The following is a 19,027-nucleotide window of genomic DNA, read 5'->3' as shown; positions in this document are numbered from 1 at the left end:
GGCCTAAACTGGCAGTTGTATATCCCCCGAGGGGTCCTGGATTGGAAAGGGTGAAGGCTGGGCTGAGGGGACCCCCCCATGCACAAATTTCGTGCACTGGGCTTCTAGTATAATATAAAAAAGTAATTTTCATTGTATGATTAGCAAAGATTAAAAAGTGATAATGCTCAGGACTAATGAGAGTATAGAGAAATAGGTACAAGAGTAAACATTTTTTTTTGCAGGACACATTAGTAATGTGTGTGTGAATGTATGTCTATCTGTATACTGATATATATGTAATCAATATAGATTCCTTTTGGCCTAGAAAACCCAATTTTAATAATTAGCTAGACTAAAATATTTTCGCAAGTTTATAAAAGATATACACATAGAGAAAACAATGTCTCAAACTTTTAAAGATAAATACTAATGCTACACAATATCTCTCTATTAAAATATTGATAATAACACTGTCAAATAATGCACTGAATATAAATATATAATAATATGAATTATGCTTATAACAGGTAGAAATTGGATATGGGGATGGTCCATGTTTCTGAAAATTCTCTGTTATTTTTAGTCTTTAAAGCATCCATATACTTATACAGTTACTATATAGGTATCAAATAGTAATAAAATAGTTCATATTTATAAAGCACTATTATTTTTCCAAAGCAGTTTCATGCCAATAATTTTCTTTCTAGATCATTTGTTGTGTTATCTAGTGCAGAAATGTTTATCCTTCTTTATTTGTTCATTTCCTTTCCTGAACTAGGAAGTTAGATGATAACACTCTAGAAAAATTATTTTTAGCATTGAAGAGTTGTATCTATCTAGATGCAGATTCTAAGACCTTTCAGGGAAGGACAAAGAAATACTGAAAGAAACAAGACAGGGAACAAAAGAAACACAAGCTAAATGTATAGTTTTATCTATCTCTCTATGGCATTTTCTACGTGAGTTTGGCATATACGTGTGTTGGTCATCTGCCTGTTTTCTCTTCTATTCTTTCCCTAAAGTTTCTTTGGTATGCTCTGTATCTCAGGAACCTGAACTCTGAAGGCTACCTTCCCCAGACTTCCTTGCCCACTATGTTTAGACATGAGGAAACACTGCTGTAAAATTAAATATGGGAAGATGGGAGAAGCCAAAGTATTTCTTCCCTTGACTCTCTGCCTGGAGAGCACCTAAAACAATGTCTGGGTCTCCTCCATGATTTAATTTCACATTGGAGGGGACCCCCTCTATGGTCCCAGTTCCCATATGTCTTTTCCCATTTAGTCTGAGTGCCCTTGTCAACAAACCTCTGTGCAATGTTGGTGGGAATGCAAATTGGTGCAGGCACTATGGAAAACAGTTAGGGTTTCCTCAGGGAAAGAAAGAAAGAAAGAAAGAAAGAAAGAAAGAAAGAAAGAAAGAAAGAAAGAAAGAAAGAAAGAAAGAAAGAAAGAAAGAAAGAAAGAAAGAAAGAAAGAAAGAAAGAAAGAAAGAAAGAAAGAAAGAAAGAAAAAAGAAAGAAAAAAAGAAAGAAAGAAAGAAAGAAAGAAAATAGAATTACAATGAAATCCAGCAATCCTACTTCTGAGTATTTATCCAAAATAGTTGAAATCAGAATCTTAAAATGATATTAGGACTCACATGTTCATCGCGGCATTACTAACACCCAAGATGTAAAAACAACTTAAATGTACATCAACAGGCAAATGGATGGAAAAGTTATATGAACATATAATGGAATATTATTCAGCTGTACAACAGAAGGAAATTCTGCAATATGAAACAACATGGATGAACCTTAAAGACATTATGCTGAGTAAAATAAACCAGTCACAGAAATACAAATTCTGCATGATTCGACCTATTTGAAGTTTCTAAAATAATCAAATTTATAGAATCAAAGACTGAAATGGTAGTTCCCAAGGTTGAAGAGAAGGGGAAATAAGGAGTTATTAATCAACGGGCAAAAGATTTCAATTAAGCAGGAAAAATAAGTTTTGAAGATTTGGTACACAACATGTACCTTTAATCAACAGTACTGTACTGGACACAAAAATTTATACAGCTACCAAAACAGTATGGTACTGCCTTAAAGACAGACATATAGACCAATGGGACAAAATAAAGAGCTCCAAAGTAAACCATTAATAGCTAAGTGAGATTGATAAATTACTTATTTAATCATGTTTCTGTGTTTTGATAATTAGCTGATAATTGTTTCCCTATTTTATATACAGTATATTCAGGAACTTGTTCTTTGCTGTTAAAGGAAAAATACATTTATGTGTTTGAATGATATAATTATCAACTGGTTAGCTAGGAGTAAGTAAAAAGCTACTAGGTGCTCGGCACTGTTCTATATGTATATATAATCATCTTTAAAGATGTTTATTGATATTCTAATTTAATAGATTGGGCATAGAGGCTCAGTATGGTTATGTAACTTGGCTGAGGTTATATTGCTAGTAAGTGGCTCAGATGAAAAATTTTTAAATATGTATTTTATTAATTTCAGAGAGGAAGGGAGAGAGAGATAGAAACATCAGTGATGAGAAAGAATCATTGATTGGCTACTCCTGCACACTCCCTACCGGGGATGAAGCCCGCAACCAGAGCATGTGCCCTGATTGGAATTGAACGGTGACCTCCTGGTTCATAGGTCGATGCTTGACTACTGAGCCATGCTGGCTGGACTAACGCCATTTTTATACACCAATAATGATCTCTCAGGAAGAGAAACTAAAAATAATCTCATTTACCATTGCAACAACAAAAAAATTAAGATACTTAGAAACAAACTTAATCAAGGGGATAAAAGACCTGTTCTCAGAAAACTACAGGGCCTTGAAAAAAGAGATATAAAGATGTATAAACAATTCAAAGGATATACCATGTTCATGGATTGGTAGAATTAACATCATTAAAATGGCCATAATACACAAAGCAATCTATAGATTCAATGCAATCCTGTTAAAAAACCAATGGCATATTTCACAAATCTAGCACAAAAACTCCAAAAATTTATATGGAAGCAGAAAAGACCCCAAATAGCTTAGCTATAGCGATATCCTATATTTTGTGAGAGCAATTTGACCTTCCTAATATACATACATATATATATATATAATTGAAACGTATTTGTGGAAATATGGAAATTTAAAGTATACAACATATGGATTTGCTACATTTATATATTGCAATATGATGGACATTGTAGTTATAGATAGCACCTCTATTGCATCACATAGTTATTTATTTTAAGGTAGTAGGAAAAAATAATATCTAGTCTCTTAGTAGGTTTGCTAATTATAATGCAGTACTGTTGTCTATTTCCGCTACACTGTGTGAAAATAGACAACAGTACTTATTTATCTACTAGTTGCAAGCCTGTACCTTAAACAGCATATCTCTTATCCCCCTACCCTCAGCTCCTGATAACCATTTTACTCATCTTTATGAGTTTGAATTTTAGATTCCACATATGAGTGGAATCAGATAGTCCTGTTTTCTGATCTCCCTTTTCCTAAGTTTTCTCTTCTTTCATAGCAAAATAAACACTAAAATATTTTGTAAACAAACACGTTTCTTACCTTAATTTTGTAAACATTAATTATTAATACTAATATTGTTTTAATATTTAATAACTAAAACATCTGTTAAAATAAGTTTATTTTGCAACATTAATATCTGGAGGAAATATTAGATATAAAAACAAAATGTAAAACTTTCAGGTATTCTGATCTAAGTGTGGAGCTGGCAGGGGCAGGGAAATGGAGGTACTTTATAAGGTCATACTTGCCCCTTGGTTCTATGATCCACTACAGACTTGCTTTAGCTAACACTAGCTGCTCATGCATAAATTCCTCTTCACGTTCATTTTTCAAAAGTGCTGCTAATAATAAAGTTTATTTTTTGTTCTTATTTTTAATGGTCTTTTATATAATTGATTTGTAAAATGGATATACAATGCCCAAATCCTACAAAGAAAAATCTCAATAAAACTTAAACAAAACTAAAATGTTAGGTACTGTCTCTTTAAAAAAATCCTAACTTCCATAATGAAATTGTCCTTGATAAATGCAGGTAGGAAAAGTTGCTGTGCATTGTCACTGGGTTTCAAACGTAGGGTTTGTCCGTTTCCTGTCATGGAATTCAAAGATAATAGTGTTGGGGATCTTGATTCAATAACAAATCAGACACCACTTTTGCAAGGGAAGTGGTTCACATAATTTATAATAAAGCACTGAGAGGAAATGTGTATGTTGAGTATCTAATAGTATTTCCATTTGGTGGGTCAGAGTTTAAGGAATTAAGCTGTAACTAGAGAATCAAATTACTGTTTGAAAGACTGCTGCTGCTTTGCCTCAGGATGGCTCTTCCAGGTTTCTGGCTGATGATTTCTCAGTCAGTGCCCTGCCCTCCAGCCTGAGTTAAAATGGAATTATTTACAATTATTAAATATTTTAAAATACAACTTTATTAATTATAAAAGAAAAATATTAAAAAATCAAAAATTTTACTAATTACACAACCTACATTTTTATATACACTCATAGCTATTTCAATGTGTGTGTGTGTGTGTGTGTGTATACATATTGAATATCTGTCTTATTAATTTGCTTATTAACAAACCCTGGTCATTGAAAATATTACAGAATTTCACTTGCTATGCTTACAATATGTAGCTAGAATTTTACATATTCTCAAAAAATATAATTGTTTAAATTGCTGACAGCATTACAGATGTCCTCTTTTCCCCTTTTTTCCCCCTTCCACTCAACCCCTACCTCAGCCCAGGCCTTCCCCACACTATTGTCTGTGTCCATGGGTTATGTATACATGCATATATGTTCTTTGGTTAATCTCTTCCCGCCCCTTCCATGGCCCTTCCCACTGAGAGCTGTTATTCTGTTCTATGCATCCATGTCTCTGGACCCATTTTGTTCACCAGTTTATTTTGTTCATTAAATTCCACATATAATTGAGGTCATGTAATATTCATATTTCTCTGCCTGGCTTATTTTGTTTAGCATAATACTCCTCAGATCCATCCATGCTGGCTCAAAGGTTAGGAGCTCCTTATTTTCATAGCCACATAGTATCCCATTGTGTAAATGTACCATGGCTTTTTTATCCACTCCTCTACTCAAGAGCTGTTTCCAGATCTTGGCTATTGTTAATAATGCTACTATGAACCTAGGGGTGCATATGTCCTTTCTGATTAGTATTTTGGGATTCTTAGGATATATTCCCAGAAGTGGGATCACTGGGTCAAGAGGCAGTTTCATTTTTTATTGTTTGAGGAACCTCCATACTGTTTTCCATAGTAGCTGCATCATCTGCATTCCCACCAACATTGCAGGAAGGCTCTCCTTTTTCCATATTCTCACCAGCACTTGTGGTTTGTTGATTTATTGATGGTAGCCATTCTGGTAGGTGTGAGGTGATACCTCATTGTAGCTTTAATTTGCATTTCTCTGATGATTAGGGACCATGAACATTTTTACATTTTCTATTGGTCATGTATGTCCTCTTTGGAGAAGTGTCTATTCTGGTTCTTCGCTTGTTTTTAATTGGATTGTTTGTCTTCCTGGTGTTGAGTTGTATGAGTTCTTTGTATATTTTGGAAATGAACCCCTTATCAGAAGTATCATTGGCGAATATATTCTCCCATACAGTGGGTTCCCTTTTAATTTTGTTGATGATTTATTTTGCTGTGCAGAAGCTTTTTATTTTGATGTAGTCCCATTTGTTCATTCCATCCTTGCCCTTGGAGATATATCAGTGAAAATACTGCTACTTGAGATGTCTGAGATTTTACTGCCTGTTTTCTTCTAGAATTTTTATCATTTTGTGACTTACATTTAAGTCTTTTATGTATTTAGAGTTTAATTTTCTGTATGGTATAAATTGGTGGTCTAGTTTCAGTTTTTTGCATGTATCTGGGCAATTTCCCCATCACCATTTATTGAAGAGGTATGCATTTGGGCCATATCCAGGAAACTCTACTATAAAAATATTTGCAGTGAAACCATTTGTTAAGTTGGGATAAATAATTATTTTTACAAATTAGTTATTTGGATGGTCGCCCAAAAGAAATTGGACAAATAGTGATAGGCTCTGCAGAGATATGGTGCCTATGAATTAAAAACAAAACAGCTCACGGGCATGCACGCCCCCCTCCCCCACACACACTCAATAATCCTGAGTCCCAAAAGGCAAAATGTTTTCTCTTAACGATGAAAGAAATAAACAAAATGAGTCCTCTTTTTAAGAATGACAAATCATAAAGCTAGACATGAACCACTCTATTCAAAGGGAATTATTTTTAATGAAAAAAAAACTACAAAAGCAAATGGTTCTAGCAGTACTTATTTTACTTATTTTATTTATCAAGAGTCTGTACAATAAAATACCTCATTCGCTAATAATAGAAAAGACAAATTCACTAACTGGAAAATTAAACCAGGAGTCATGATTAGCTAATAAATCAGCTTGAAAATGGTCTAGCAGATTAAGATTTAATGGGACTGTGCTTTTTCTCTCTATTGTATGTGACAGATTTTTCTCTTGTGTGTGAAGACATTTCTCTTGTTAAATTTTGTTTAGTACATGAGCCTATTGAAATGCAAACCTTTATATTTTCATAAAAGTCAAAGTCTGTGACATTCATGTTAAATATTTAAGGAAGAATACAAAACATGGCAAGGATAAAAAATAGTGCAACCATGTCTGCAAACGTGATATGACTGAGATGGGAAATTCACTAAGTCAAAACTGAAGAAGACAGAATGCAAGAAAAAAGTCCACTGCCCTCAAAGGAAAGGGTTGAATCAGAGAAGCAAGCGGGTGAATCGTAAGGAGGCACACACTGGCAATATGCACCTGCATCCACAAGCATTGCCTTCTCATTTTCCTTCTTTTAGCCATTTAACTTTGGAAGTTGCAAGGAGGTTGAATCGGTTTAAATAACGCCGCTGCCCCTTTTCACATCAGAGAACTGACAAAGAAGGCCGCGCCTGCCTCTCTCATCTGCCCGTCTGGTTGGCAGGGGAGGAACAGAACATGCCTGCTGGGGAAGGAAGAAGCTGGGTGGGAGGCAGTGAAATCTAGAGTAAAAATGAAGCTGGTCCAAGGTGCCCAAGGGGTGTAAAATGCAGTTTGATCAGAGTGCCCTTTTTGTTGTTCTTGTGCAAAAGATGTTAATTATTGAAATGTACAATTTTTAATACGCAAAAAGTTTTAAAGCCTGAAAAATATAGTAACAGTTCATAAATTAAACACATTTTACATCACTTTACGTACTACTAAAAATTAACTTAGTCGGTCCTTCAAATTAGTTTCCCATTTGATTGGAGTAGAATTTCACCCAGTTTCCCATTAAGCCACAATTGTGGCTTAGTCAAAAAGAGATTTATTTCATTCAACAAGAATTCCAGAAATAGGCATTTGAGGGCCATATCTTAACTCAATTATTTCACTGAAAAACAAAGCTTACTCTATCTTCCTGTCTTAAATCCATGTAGGCTACTCTACATGCATGTTCCAGGGTAATAAAAAATAAAATAGAAGAAACAGGACCAGAAGAATTTTGCTTAGATCTCATTGGAAGAACTAGATCAAGTGATCATCTGTCGTTGCAAGGAAGGCTGGGATATTGCATAAAAGTAGGAAAGGGAAAAGAGGGGTTGAAAGGTTACTGTATGAACAAACTTACAGTATTGCCACCTTCCACCTTTGACTAACTAAAATGTATATGCAAACTTTATACCTCTATAATTAAATCAAATTAATTTATCCCCTCACTTTCATGGCAGGTAATCCAAAATTATATCCAGTTACTGCATTTAGTTTTAAAGTCCAGAATCTATGGTAGTCTCTCTATCACTTCCATGTTTCGCTTTGTGATACTTGGACCTAAATTAGAGACAAGACATCTTCCTCCAATGATCCCATTGTATTATTATAGAGAGAGGAAGATAACAGGGTAACACAACCATGTTAAAGTCTCATTCAGTAAGATGGAAAGTGGGAAATTCATGGCTGTTGTTGGTCTATCTGTCCTGCTGGATAGATATACCTGCTGCAGGACTTCCTATCCTAGTAGCAGACGTAGTTACTTGGCTAGCCAACATGGCAGGCCCTGGTACTTTTTGGGAGGGTAAATTTTTTATTATCCATTTTCCTCTAGTTCCTTGGTTATACCTCTTGGGAGAACATCCTTGCACAGTTTGGCAATGCTTACACACTTTAAGCAGGTACCGTGTGAAGTGACAGTAAATTAATGAGGGCTCTAAAATTGACTGAAAGGCATTATATATTTACAATAACTATAAATTGGCACCATTCCAGGAAATCCAGGCGTATGGTCTTCCTAATTGTGAAGATAATGTACTTGGACCCCACTTTCTATTGTTGTGACTCAAGAACTTAGACATTGCTTTAAGTATGGTTATAGCCAAAGCAGAGGCACATTTGGGAACACAATATCCTGGAAAATTTACCAGGTTTCCAGGAGATGGGCTTCAAGCCAATTTTAAGAGTAATCACATAAGCTGAGAAATTTTAACTCTTTGCTACTGGCTCCTCTGTTCTGACCAATTCTTCTCAATCTAATGGCTTCTGTCTCGAGCCCTACAATATAGTATGTCAGCATGAAATTACAACACCATTAATTGGATATTTGCCATCAATTTCTCCTTCATTGTCACTGAGAGACTTCCTAAAGGAAGATGTTTGAAAAGCTCAGAGGCAATAATTTTATCTCTTTTTTGAAGTTGCACTTGGAAACCTCTGCTTGTATAAGTGCATTTTTATATCCAGAAGCAACTGGCTTTTCTCTACCCTGCAGGCTTCCAAATTATGATCTTCTCAGTCAATTTACATGGCAGGACACAGGTAGAGTGATCCCCTCTTGGCATAGCTGTGCTCCCTTGTGTATCTACATACAGATTGTCTAGCTGTACTTTGAGTGCACCCCTACTGTAGTATATTTTTGAAAGCAGAGAGGTTTAATAAGCATACGCCAACATTCTGGATTTTATTTCTACCATTCATACTAAGAAAAAAGCTTCCGTTGGCATAATGTTGGAATTCCAAGGTATAGCGAGCAACATTTTGACTAACTTTTCTGCCATTGCATTTTTAAGTGCATTGGTTTTTCAGCCTGAGGTAATTAAATCTTTACTGTCTTCCCATATCCTCTCGTCAGTTCCTCATTTTAAGTTCTGTTATTGCAACTCCCTTAATTCTTTTAAAATTACTGTTAGTCAGTATCCTTAGTTGCAAATAACAGAGTTTGTTCTAGTTATCCTATGTAGAAAAATATTATTTCATAGTCTTTTAGGTTGTTCTAGAATTTTTAGAGAGGCCAGAGTACCAGCCTCTGAAGTTACTATGCAGAAACAATGTCCAATTATATCATAGGGTTTCTTTGAAGAAAACACCACTGCCACCACTGATCAACACTTTTGCCCCTGAGAACTAAATACCAGACACTCTACATCAAAGTACTAAACCCTCCACTACTGTTGTTGGCAAAAGAGCAAAACCCAGAATACTGCCTCACTTTGCTAAATTTTGAGTTCAGATCTTACTTGAATGCAGGTCAAATATGTTGACCATAGCTGCAAAGGAATCTAGCAACATGAGTTTATCCAGCTTAATTATTGAAAGGATGAAGGATAGAGACAAATGAAAGGAGAATGTTTAGAGATATCAGGCATCTCCACCACACTATCTTAGACTAAATCTCTGATTTTATACCCACTTAAAAATCCTCACTAATTTTCAGTACCTGTATTAGAAACATCAGTCCCACTGCTGTCTTTACTCTGAAGAGATCTAAATATAAGTTTCTGACCATTTAAACCTCAAATTATTTTTAATATTCTTCAAAAATAGCTCTTGAGAAAACATAATGAAGTAGGAACTAGTACGTCTTAATGAGAAACAAGTGGAACCAGTGTTATTAGTGAATGACGTTAACAATCGGCGAGTCTGGGTGTGGCACAAGGAAGAAGTCTCTGTACTCTCCTTGTAAATTTTCTATACATCTAAAATTATTCTAAATGTTAAGTTTTACTTAATTAAAAATTATAATAAAATAGAATCAATTAGAAATGCATAGAGATTGAAATTCCCTTTGGCAAAAGCACAAATATATTTTTAGGGGAAGATTATTAATTATTTATATTTTTCCTGAATCAATTTCATATGTGTATTATTTTGACCTTAAAAAAGGAAGAGTTTGGTTAATTAAATTATATAACCTCTCCATAAGCCTTCATTGTGCCTAGCACATTTGTAGATGTTCAATAAATAACTGCTTAGTGGGTGATAGAATAAATAGATGGATATATGGATGATGATATACTAAACTTTTGATATTTTGATATCAGAATAAAAACAAAAAATACAAACCAAATTAATGCAGAAACTTAATGGAAAAATAAGTGGGCATTTGGAAGGTGTACTTCTCCCTGGTACAAAAATAAGCTATTTCTCATAGACACTTGGAAAGAAAGATAGTACTATCTCTGTCCCCTCTTGCTATATAACATACATACATAATGAATTATATACAGAGAGGGAGAGTTGATACTATATGTATATATATATATATTTGTTATTATTATTTTATACAGATTACTGTTTGTGTATTTATTTAGCTAAAATTATTTCCCCGGCGCCCACCGCCACTGTTTCTGGGCTGGGCTGGGTTGTGGGCCACATTTTGCACCAGGGGGTCTCGGCAGAGTCAGCTGCGATGTGGTGGGCTGTCACTCCACAGTGGTGGCGGTGCCTCTGTCCCACTTGCAGGAAGCTGAGTGTTGCTTTGTGGACACCAGGTCTGTGGTGCCGTTTCTCTGTAAATGACTAGTGCATGTCATGGCAGCTCCTGCATCAAGTGTCTGCCCCCCTGGTGGTCAGAGCACGTCATAGCTACCGGTCAGACAGACACTTAGCATATTAGCCTTTATATATATATAGATACCATTCCAGCAGGTGTGAGATGATACTTCATTGTGGATTTAATTTGCATTTTTCTGATGATTAGTGATGTTGAGCATCTTTTCATATATCTATTGGCCATCTGTATGCACTCTTTGGAGAAGTGTCTACTCAGATCTTCTGCCCATTCTTTTAATTAGATCATTTGTTTTTTTGGTGTTGAGTTATGAAAGTTCCTTATAAATTATGGAAGTTAGCCCCTTATCAGTTGTATCATTGGCAAATATGTTCTCCCATTCAGTGGGTTATCTTTTCATTTTGTTGATGGTTTTATTTGCTGTGCAAAAACTTTTTAGTTTGATGTAGTCCCATTTGTTTATTTTTTCTTTTGTTTCCCTTGCCCAAGGAGATAAATCAGAAAAAATATTGCTCTGAGAAATATTTGAGGTTGCACTGTATATGTTTTTTTAAGGATTTTTAGGGTTTCAAGTCTAACTTTTAAGTCTTTAATCTATTTTTAGTTTATACTTGTATTTGGTGTAAGAAGATTGTCTAATTTCATTTTTTGCATGTATATGTCCAATATTCCCAACACCATTTATTGAATAGACTATCTTTATCCATTGTATGTTTTTTGCCTCATTTCTCAACTATTAGTTGACTATACTGATGTGTGTTTATTTCCGGGCTCTCTATTCTGTTCCATTGACCTAACATGTATTTAAGTATGTAAAGGTAGACACAACTAACCTATAGGTTAGTAGACAACATACTTTCATCTGTAAGTAGTATTAGCATGACTGTGATCATCTCAAGTGCACCTGATACAAATATTTTGATTCAAATAGTTTGAGTGGTTTTGACATTGATCATGTAATTTCTCAAAATAGAAAACTCTTGGTAAAGGTCTGAATAATAACAATTATTTACTAGTGTTTTTATGTATTAGTTGTTTGCCAGAAAATTTTAGTATCATGTAAAACATACAAAAGAGTTGTTGTTTTTATATATAAAGAGTTACGTTCCAAACTGAGGTTTGGGTTTTGCATTTTCATCAATGCCTTTGGGTCACTTTAAATCATGTGAACTGTCCGTTAGATGGTAGGGTGTCTTAATCCCTTATCTAGTCCATTGAATGAAAGAGTGCCCTTCAAGGTTTGTTGAAGAGATCAAAATGTCCCAGAAATTGGCAGAATGTTCTGTGTTAAAAACTCTTACATTAAGCAGAAATAGGGTGCTACAGTTTTGCACATTGACATGTCAGACCTCAAATCTCATTCTTGTGTATGCTATATTATTTTGCCTCATAGGTTAATGGGAGAGAGAGTATACTGTCAGAAGTTGTTAAACAATTTATGTACCATGAGCCCATTGGCAAGCTGGTGAAGACTATAAACACTTTTTTTTCAAAATTTATTTTTAGATTCATAAGATAAAATACATAGAATTAAAATCAAACAAATTATGTTGACTTAGCTTTAGTACAGTAAAGATGGTTATAAACAATAGTTTAAATTCTCTAACACATGTAATGTTATATGTAAATAACTGTGGCTTTAATGATGAGAAATATCTCACAGATACTGATAATACTGCTGTGGTCTGGTGCCTATATTCATAATTGAAGGAAAAGAAAGATGATGTTGTTTTATTAATTTTTAAATCTAACTTCAGTGATGCTCAGAACTCAGCCAATAACCCCCAGCTAAAGACCCCTGTGCTAAAGTGAATGCATGTACAGAGTAAATTGGGATTCAGGGTTGATCATCCAAACTGGCTCCAAAAGCTATAGAAAAAGTTATAAAGAGCAGGTGACTAGTTGATACTTAAAGAATAATTAGTTAGCAGCAGAAAAGCATAAGGAACAGTATATACAAAGCCATAGTATTAAGAAAGACTGTAATATGTATGGCCAATATTAAGTAGGTTGTATCAGCAAGATAGAGAGAAAGAATCCTGGAAATGATGAATGAACTAGAACATGCATCTTATTGTTAAAAACAAAAGGATGTTGTTGTAAGTCTACTTGATTTAACAATATATTGTATACTTACCGGGATATTTAGTTTACCAAGTGGATTGTGTGATGTCTGCTTTTACAACACCCATTGCAATAAAATTAGTTTTATATTTATGATGCAGAATTTTTTAGCATAAATATGTTGTTGCAGACAACTGTTGTGAATAAGAAATAAGTCAAAATACCCCACACAAATATGTCTGACCCAAATTTAATTATATCTAGTTTAGTTAAAGGAAATATATGGGATGGGATAGGATTTTTCTCTACTGGACATTATTTAACTAATACAACTTTCTTCAATATCTCTGATACCTACAATATACCATGGATTGAATGGGTTAGTGGTAAATATAATTTATTATCCTATACTAATAAAAGAGAAAAATGGTAATTGGCATACGACCGATACCCTTTTCATTGGCTAATCAGTGAGATATGCAAATTAACTGTCAGCCAAGATGGCGGCTGGCAGCCAGGCAGCTGAGAATAGGAGGCTTGGTTGCCCCAGCAATGGAGAAAGTCAAGGATCCCCGTAGCTGCGGGGCTCTGAGCTCCTGAAGCAACAACTCCAAAAGATACAATGTTTCAATTATAGAAGCTAAAAGATGGCGGTTAATTTGCATACTCAGGCTCCAAGCAGAGCGAAGCCAAACAGCCCTGAAGCAGCAGGGCAGAGAGGCCTCAGGGCCTGGGATCAGCAGAGTCGAGAGGCCTCCCGGCCCCTCGATCAGCGGAGTCGAGGGCCCCGCGATCAATGGATCCGAGGGGCCTCCCAGCCCAGGTGATCAGCGGATCCGAGAGGCCTCCCAGCCCAGGTGATCAGCGGATCCGAGAGGCCTCCCAGCCCCGGTGATCAGCGGAGGCGAGAGGCCTCCCGGCCCCAGTGATCAGCGGAGCCGAGAGGCCTCCCAGCCCAGGTGATCAGCGGAGCTGAGAGGCCTCCCAGCCCAGGTGATCAGCGGAGCCGAGAGGCCTCCCAGCCCAGGTGATCAGCAGAGTCGAGAGGCCTCCCAGCCCCGGTGATCAGCCAAGAGGCCTCCCGGCCTACTCCAGGCCCATGATCAGCGGAGCCGAGAGGCCTCCCAGCCCCGGTGATCAGCGGAGTCCAGAGGCCTCCCGGACCCATGATCAGCAGAGCCGAGAGGCCTCCCAGCCAGGTTATCAGCAGCCGAGAGTCCTCCTGGCTAGAGATCAGCGGAGCCGAGAGGCCTCCAGGCCCCAGTTATCAGCGGAGCCGAGAGGCCTACAGGCCATGGTTATCAGCAGCCGTGAGGCCTCCAGGCCAGGGATCAGGGGAGCTGAGAGGCATCCTGGCCCTGGGATCAGCAGAGCAGCGAGGCCTCCCAGCACCGGGATCAGTGTGACAGGGTGCGGAGCCCCAACCCCCCTGATGGGCCCTGCTCTGTGCATGACAGGAGTGGCGCTGCAACCTCCCTATGGACCCTGCCTTGAGTGTGACAGGGGGCGGTGCCCCAACCCCCCAATCGGCCCTACCCTGAGCGTGACTGAGGGTGGCATCGCAACCTCCCAATCCGCCCTGCTCTGTGCATGACAGGGGAAGGCGCCCCAACTCCCCAATTGGCCCTGCTCTGAGCCCGACCAGGGGCTGCACCTAGGGATTGGGCCTGCCCTCTGCCACCCGGGAGCAGGCCTAAGCCAGCAGGTCATTATCTCCTGATGGGTCCCAGACTGTGAGAGGGCACAGGCCAGGCTGAGGGACCTCCTCTCCCAACCCCGAGTGCACAAATTTTTGTGCACCGGGCCTCTAGTGTAGTATATTATGCCTTCCTGGATTATACAGACTTAAAATAAGTTGCTAACATCAAATGCCATTTAGAGCGGTTATCAGTGGTTGTTAACTTACCCACATTTATTTTCAGTGAGTGCCATAACTCCACAGATCGAATCAAAGTCAGAGTGTGGGATGAAGATGATGATATCAAATCCAGAGTCAAGCAACATTTCAAAAAGGAATCAGATGATTTTCTGGGACAAACAATTGTCGAAGTGAGGACACTGAGTGGAGAAATGGATGTCTGGTACAACTTAGGTGAGTATCTGATAAAAAGTTAAGTAAATTTCCACAATATCTGTGGCATATATTCTATTCCCATATAGACAAAAATGACCAATGCCTTTCTAGAAAATTCTGTTGGATTTTATGTGGTCTAGTTTCATTAGAAACAAAATGGGATAATTATTTATTCAACTTCAGTATTATAGGAAGACATTGGTAAGTTTGAGATGAAAAGAGGAAAGTCAACGAATCAACTAGATGTATTTTAGGAGAAAAATATTAGCCCATTCTTAATTTTTAAATCAGAAAAATGTAGCTCCAAAAACCTTTGCCAAATGTAATAAAAACTAATAATCAACCTATGACTTGATACTGTTTGAGTTATTTCCTTTTGGTCCCTTAATGAATTTTGGAAATAAAGGAAATGTGTATTTTAGATATTTTTAAATGTCATCTTTAGCTGACAAAGCCAAGTACATCTGTGAACTTATGCTTACTCTAATAATGACAATATTGAGAATATGTTTAATTGGCATGGCTGTTAAATGAAATTTTATTTTGCAACCAATAATTAAATAAAGATAACTTTTAATTTTACTTTTATTATAATTGAATAATAGTCTAGGATCTTCAGTGCTGACTTAATAGTAGTAAAAAATATGGATCACCTCAGTTTCTGTAAAGGACATGATCCAAAATTTCTTCATCATGTCATCTTAAATGTTTTAATTAAATTATTAAGGGCTGGTGGTGTATCAAAGAAGGGGTTACACAGTTCCAAGATTACAAAGAGTTTCCATTTAAGATATCAATATATTTTAGCAAATTAAAGAGTACTTCTGGGTTTTTAAAAATGTGCATACTTCAAGTAATATAATGTTTGACAAATAGAGAGATAAGGTCATAGAATTAATAAAACATTAAATTATACAATAATTTAAAGAAGGAACTATATATAAGTTATCTGAACACAAAATTCATACTACACTCAGAATTAATTATCAAGAAACTATTTTAAAGAAGTGTTTCTGAAAGAGAATTGGTGTGTCCACATTACTGGCATAAAATTTTACCTCGGTCATAATCATCATCTTCCCACATTTTATTTATACTATAAAATAGCTTTATATATGAAAATAGAGATGTTAGGCCAGGGTAAACTTCAGGCCATTAACTCTGTGCAATACTCACAAATTGTGTTTTAATTAAAGAGGTTTGCCTATACTTGGACATTTTCCTGTAATAAGTTAGCATATCCTTGAATTGAGGCAGTTACAATTCAGAACAGAAATTTCTCAAATTGTTTTTTGACAAAAGACACATGGATATATTATTTGCCAAGGAATTTGAATGTGCTTTTAGTAAAGTCAGCTACCCAGCTCTCATGCTAAAAAGGCTTTCCATCTATGGAGAGGAAAACATGATATTACATAGCATGGAAGGCTTTGCCTGCTCATCCTCAGTTTGTACTTCTTACCCTCTTTCCTGGTTTATAAATTTTTAAACTAGGAGGGATGGAGGACAAGTTTTAGCTTTGTGTTAAATCCTTCAGTGGTTCAATCCACATAAGCACCATATTTCCATTCTTTGTATAGCGTTCTTCCTTCCTTATCACTTAGAATTCATTCCACCAGGCTGAAGAGAACTTGGCCAAAATCTGGGCATCCAAGCAGAACCTGTACCCCTTGAATGCACTGGGATGATGACAGTTATAGGACCAGTAGTGTTTCCCTGGCACTATGGAAAGAGCTCTGTGACAAAAAAATTTAAAAAAAAATTAAAAAAAGCAAGCCCTGGGAGTTGAATTTCTCTTGGCCCCAGCAGAGAACTTTCTTAATTTTATTTTAATATTTGTTGAGACTCAACAATCTCTCAGCCAGTAAGAGAAACTCTCATGATTCTGACATTCCTGAGGGAAGAATCTTCAAAACACAGTGACTGTTAAATATTAACAATAAAAAGTCAGCAGATATTTCATAAGAAAAAAAAAGTAGATTTCATAATTTAAATTTATCTCATGGCTAAAAATAGTTATACTTAGAAAGAGGGCCAATCACCACTATTTTGTGGCACTCTCCCTCCGGACACTTCATTTGTGCAATGAGTGGGTCAGCTTGCCTCTATGCTTCATCTGTGAAGTGGGTAACAAAAGTAGGTCCCCTACCTCCATTCACACTCTAGGAAATTTATGACTGTGCTTTTATTTCTCTCAAAGCTACTGATTAGTATTGAACATATGTGTGTGCTTACATACACATTACTTGACTGAATTAACTACATATTGATTCCATTCAAGTAAACAGTTAATCCAAAACTCATGAGCTGCCGGGAGCCGGTCCATCCTTGCTGTTTCAAGGGACCTGGCATATATGGCATACGGTTCTTAATATGTTTGCTCACCTTCTTGGCGCTGTGTTTTAACTAAGGTCACCTCTCTGAGAAAGGTTGAATCCCCAGGTAGGGATTTTCCCCTGAAGTTAGGGAGGGACTAAAACCCCTCAACTAAGTGCCAGGCGGGTAATTAATCCCTTTAACTACGAACAATCATGCTTAAACTACATAATCTTTTCTCCCTGGAATGGAGATAAGAAACGCCCTAACCTTTGTAATAGAGATTGATAGGATTGAATCAACTGGTATAAATACAGTTGTAACAAGACAGAAAGACACAGAACTCAGAACACAGAACTAAGAAGACAGGGCTTGGAAGACAGGACCAAGAGAGACAGAGCCTAGGCACAGAACCTACACAGAACGTTCTCTAGAGACAGAAGAACTTCGCTGGCGAGAGCATGCCGGAGGATCCTGGAGAGGGACTGGCCTCGGAGCCTAGAGACAGAGCCTAGCGGGAGAACATGGCAAGGGATCCTGGACTGAACCTGACTACAGAGATTGGCAAGAGAGCCTGACTAGAACCTGGCTACTGAACCTGGCTAGAGGAACTTGGCTATGATGATCACCCGAAGGCTGCCTCCGTGTCATTCCTTCTTCGCCGACTCCGTCCACACCTTTGGGGACCCCTGGACCTGCTGGGGTTGGACCCCGGCAATGAGCAAACACAGGCGGTAGACTATAGGTCTTGATGAATCACTAACAAAGAAAACAGTAATTCTTTTTTTGTTAGCTAGAGCTTTGACTCATCTTTCCAATCACAGTAAGAAAGAGTAGAAGATTTTAGATAAATTACTTTCCTGGTCAATTTTATGTTTAAGTTATATTGCTTTTAATTGGCCAAATAATTTAATTTTAGTGGATATTCTAACCAGTACCCAGACATTTATCTCAGAATGGCAAAGTCTTCTGATTAAGCTTTTCTATTTGAAGTATCTATAATGTAGTTTGACAACCACAGTGACACAATAGGCACATTATTTTAAGTTGTATTCAGCAGAATCATTATGGTGGGATAATCAAGCCTGATCTAGAAGAATGGCTTTTAGCAATATAAGCCTCTCAGAACTTGTATGCGGCATATGGGATTATCACAAAGGACTGACCAATTCCTTTTGTTTTGTCAGAGAAACGGACAGATAAGTCTGCTGTATCTGGGGCCATTCGATTGAAAATCAATGTGGAAATAAAAGGAGAGGAGAAGGTTGCTCCATATCATATACAATATACATGTTTACATGAGGTAAGAAACTGGAATTGTATTACTAAAAATCCTAGAAAAGAAATCGGTCTGGATTGTGAATCATACAATTAAAGTTTTGGTTTAAAATATACAATTGAGTTAGCTTTGTGGAGTTGTTTCTGGAGTTCTTACTCTAAGGATGCAGGTGGGTGTCCTCTAATGGGAGTTTAGAACAAGCACATGTGATGGGTGTGAATAAACAAGGCAATGAGATAACGAACTAATAGACCAAATGAAATTACCATTCTTGCAAGAAGAACAAAGAATGTTAAAAAGCACTTATTGCATAAATAAGTCATGGTGAATATTTTGGGAGCATAAAAGATATAGTAGTACTCTAGTAATGAAGAGAGGATCTCATTAATGAATGTTTTTTGAGAACTCTGAGTTAGTGTTTAGGTTTTATTGAAGGTTTAAT

General features: G+C 36.8%; 1 protein-coding gene across 1 annotated transcript in view; it reads left to right on the top strand.

Moving 5' to 3' along the window:
* The window catches only part of UNC13C (unc-13 homolog C), a 523,285-nt gene that overhangs the window by 260,587 nt on the left and 243,671 nt on the right, over positions 1-19,027 (top strand). Inside the window, exons 10-11 of the mRNA XM_059700746.1 lie at positions 14,839-15,008; positions 18,494-18,609. Coding sequence (XP_059556729.1) covers positions 14,839-15,008; positions 18,494-18,609 — 286 coding nt within the window. The remainder of the gene's footprint in view (positions 1-14,838; positions 15,009-18,493; positions 18,610-19,027) is intronic.

Source organism: Myotis daubentonii, chromosome 1 (assembly GCF_963259705.1).
Source record: "Myotis daubentonii chromosome 1, mMyoDau2.1, whole genome shotgun sequence".
NCBI classification, from domain to species: domain Eukaryota; kingdom Metazoa; phylum Chordata; class Mammalia; order Chiroptera; family Vespertilionidae; genus Myotis; species Myotis daubentonii.
This window is presented reverse-complemented; position numbering and strand designations above follow the sequence as displayed.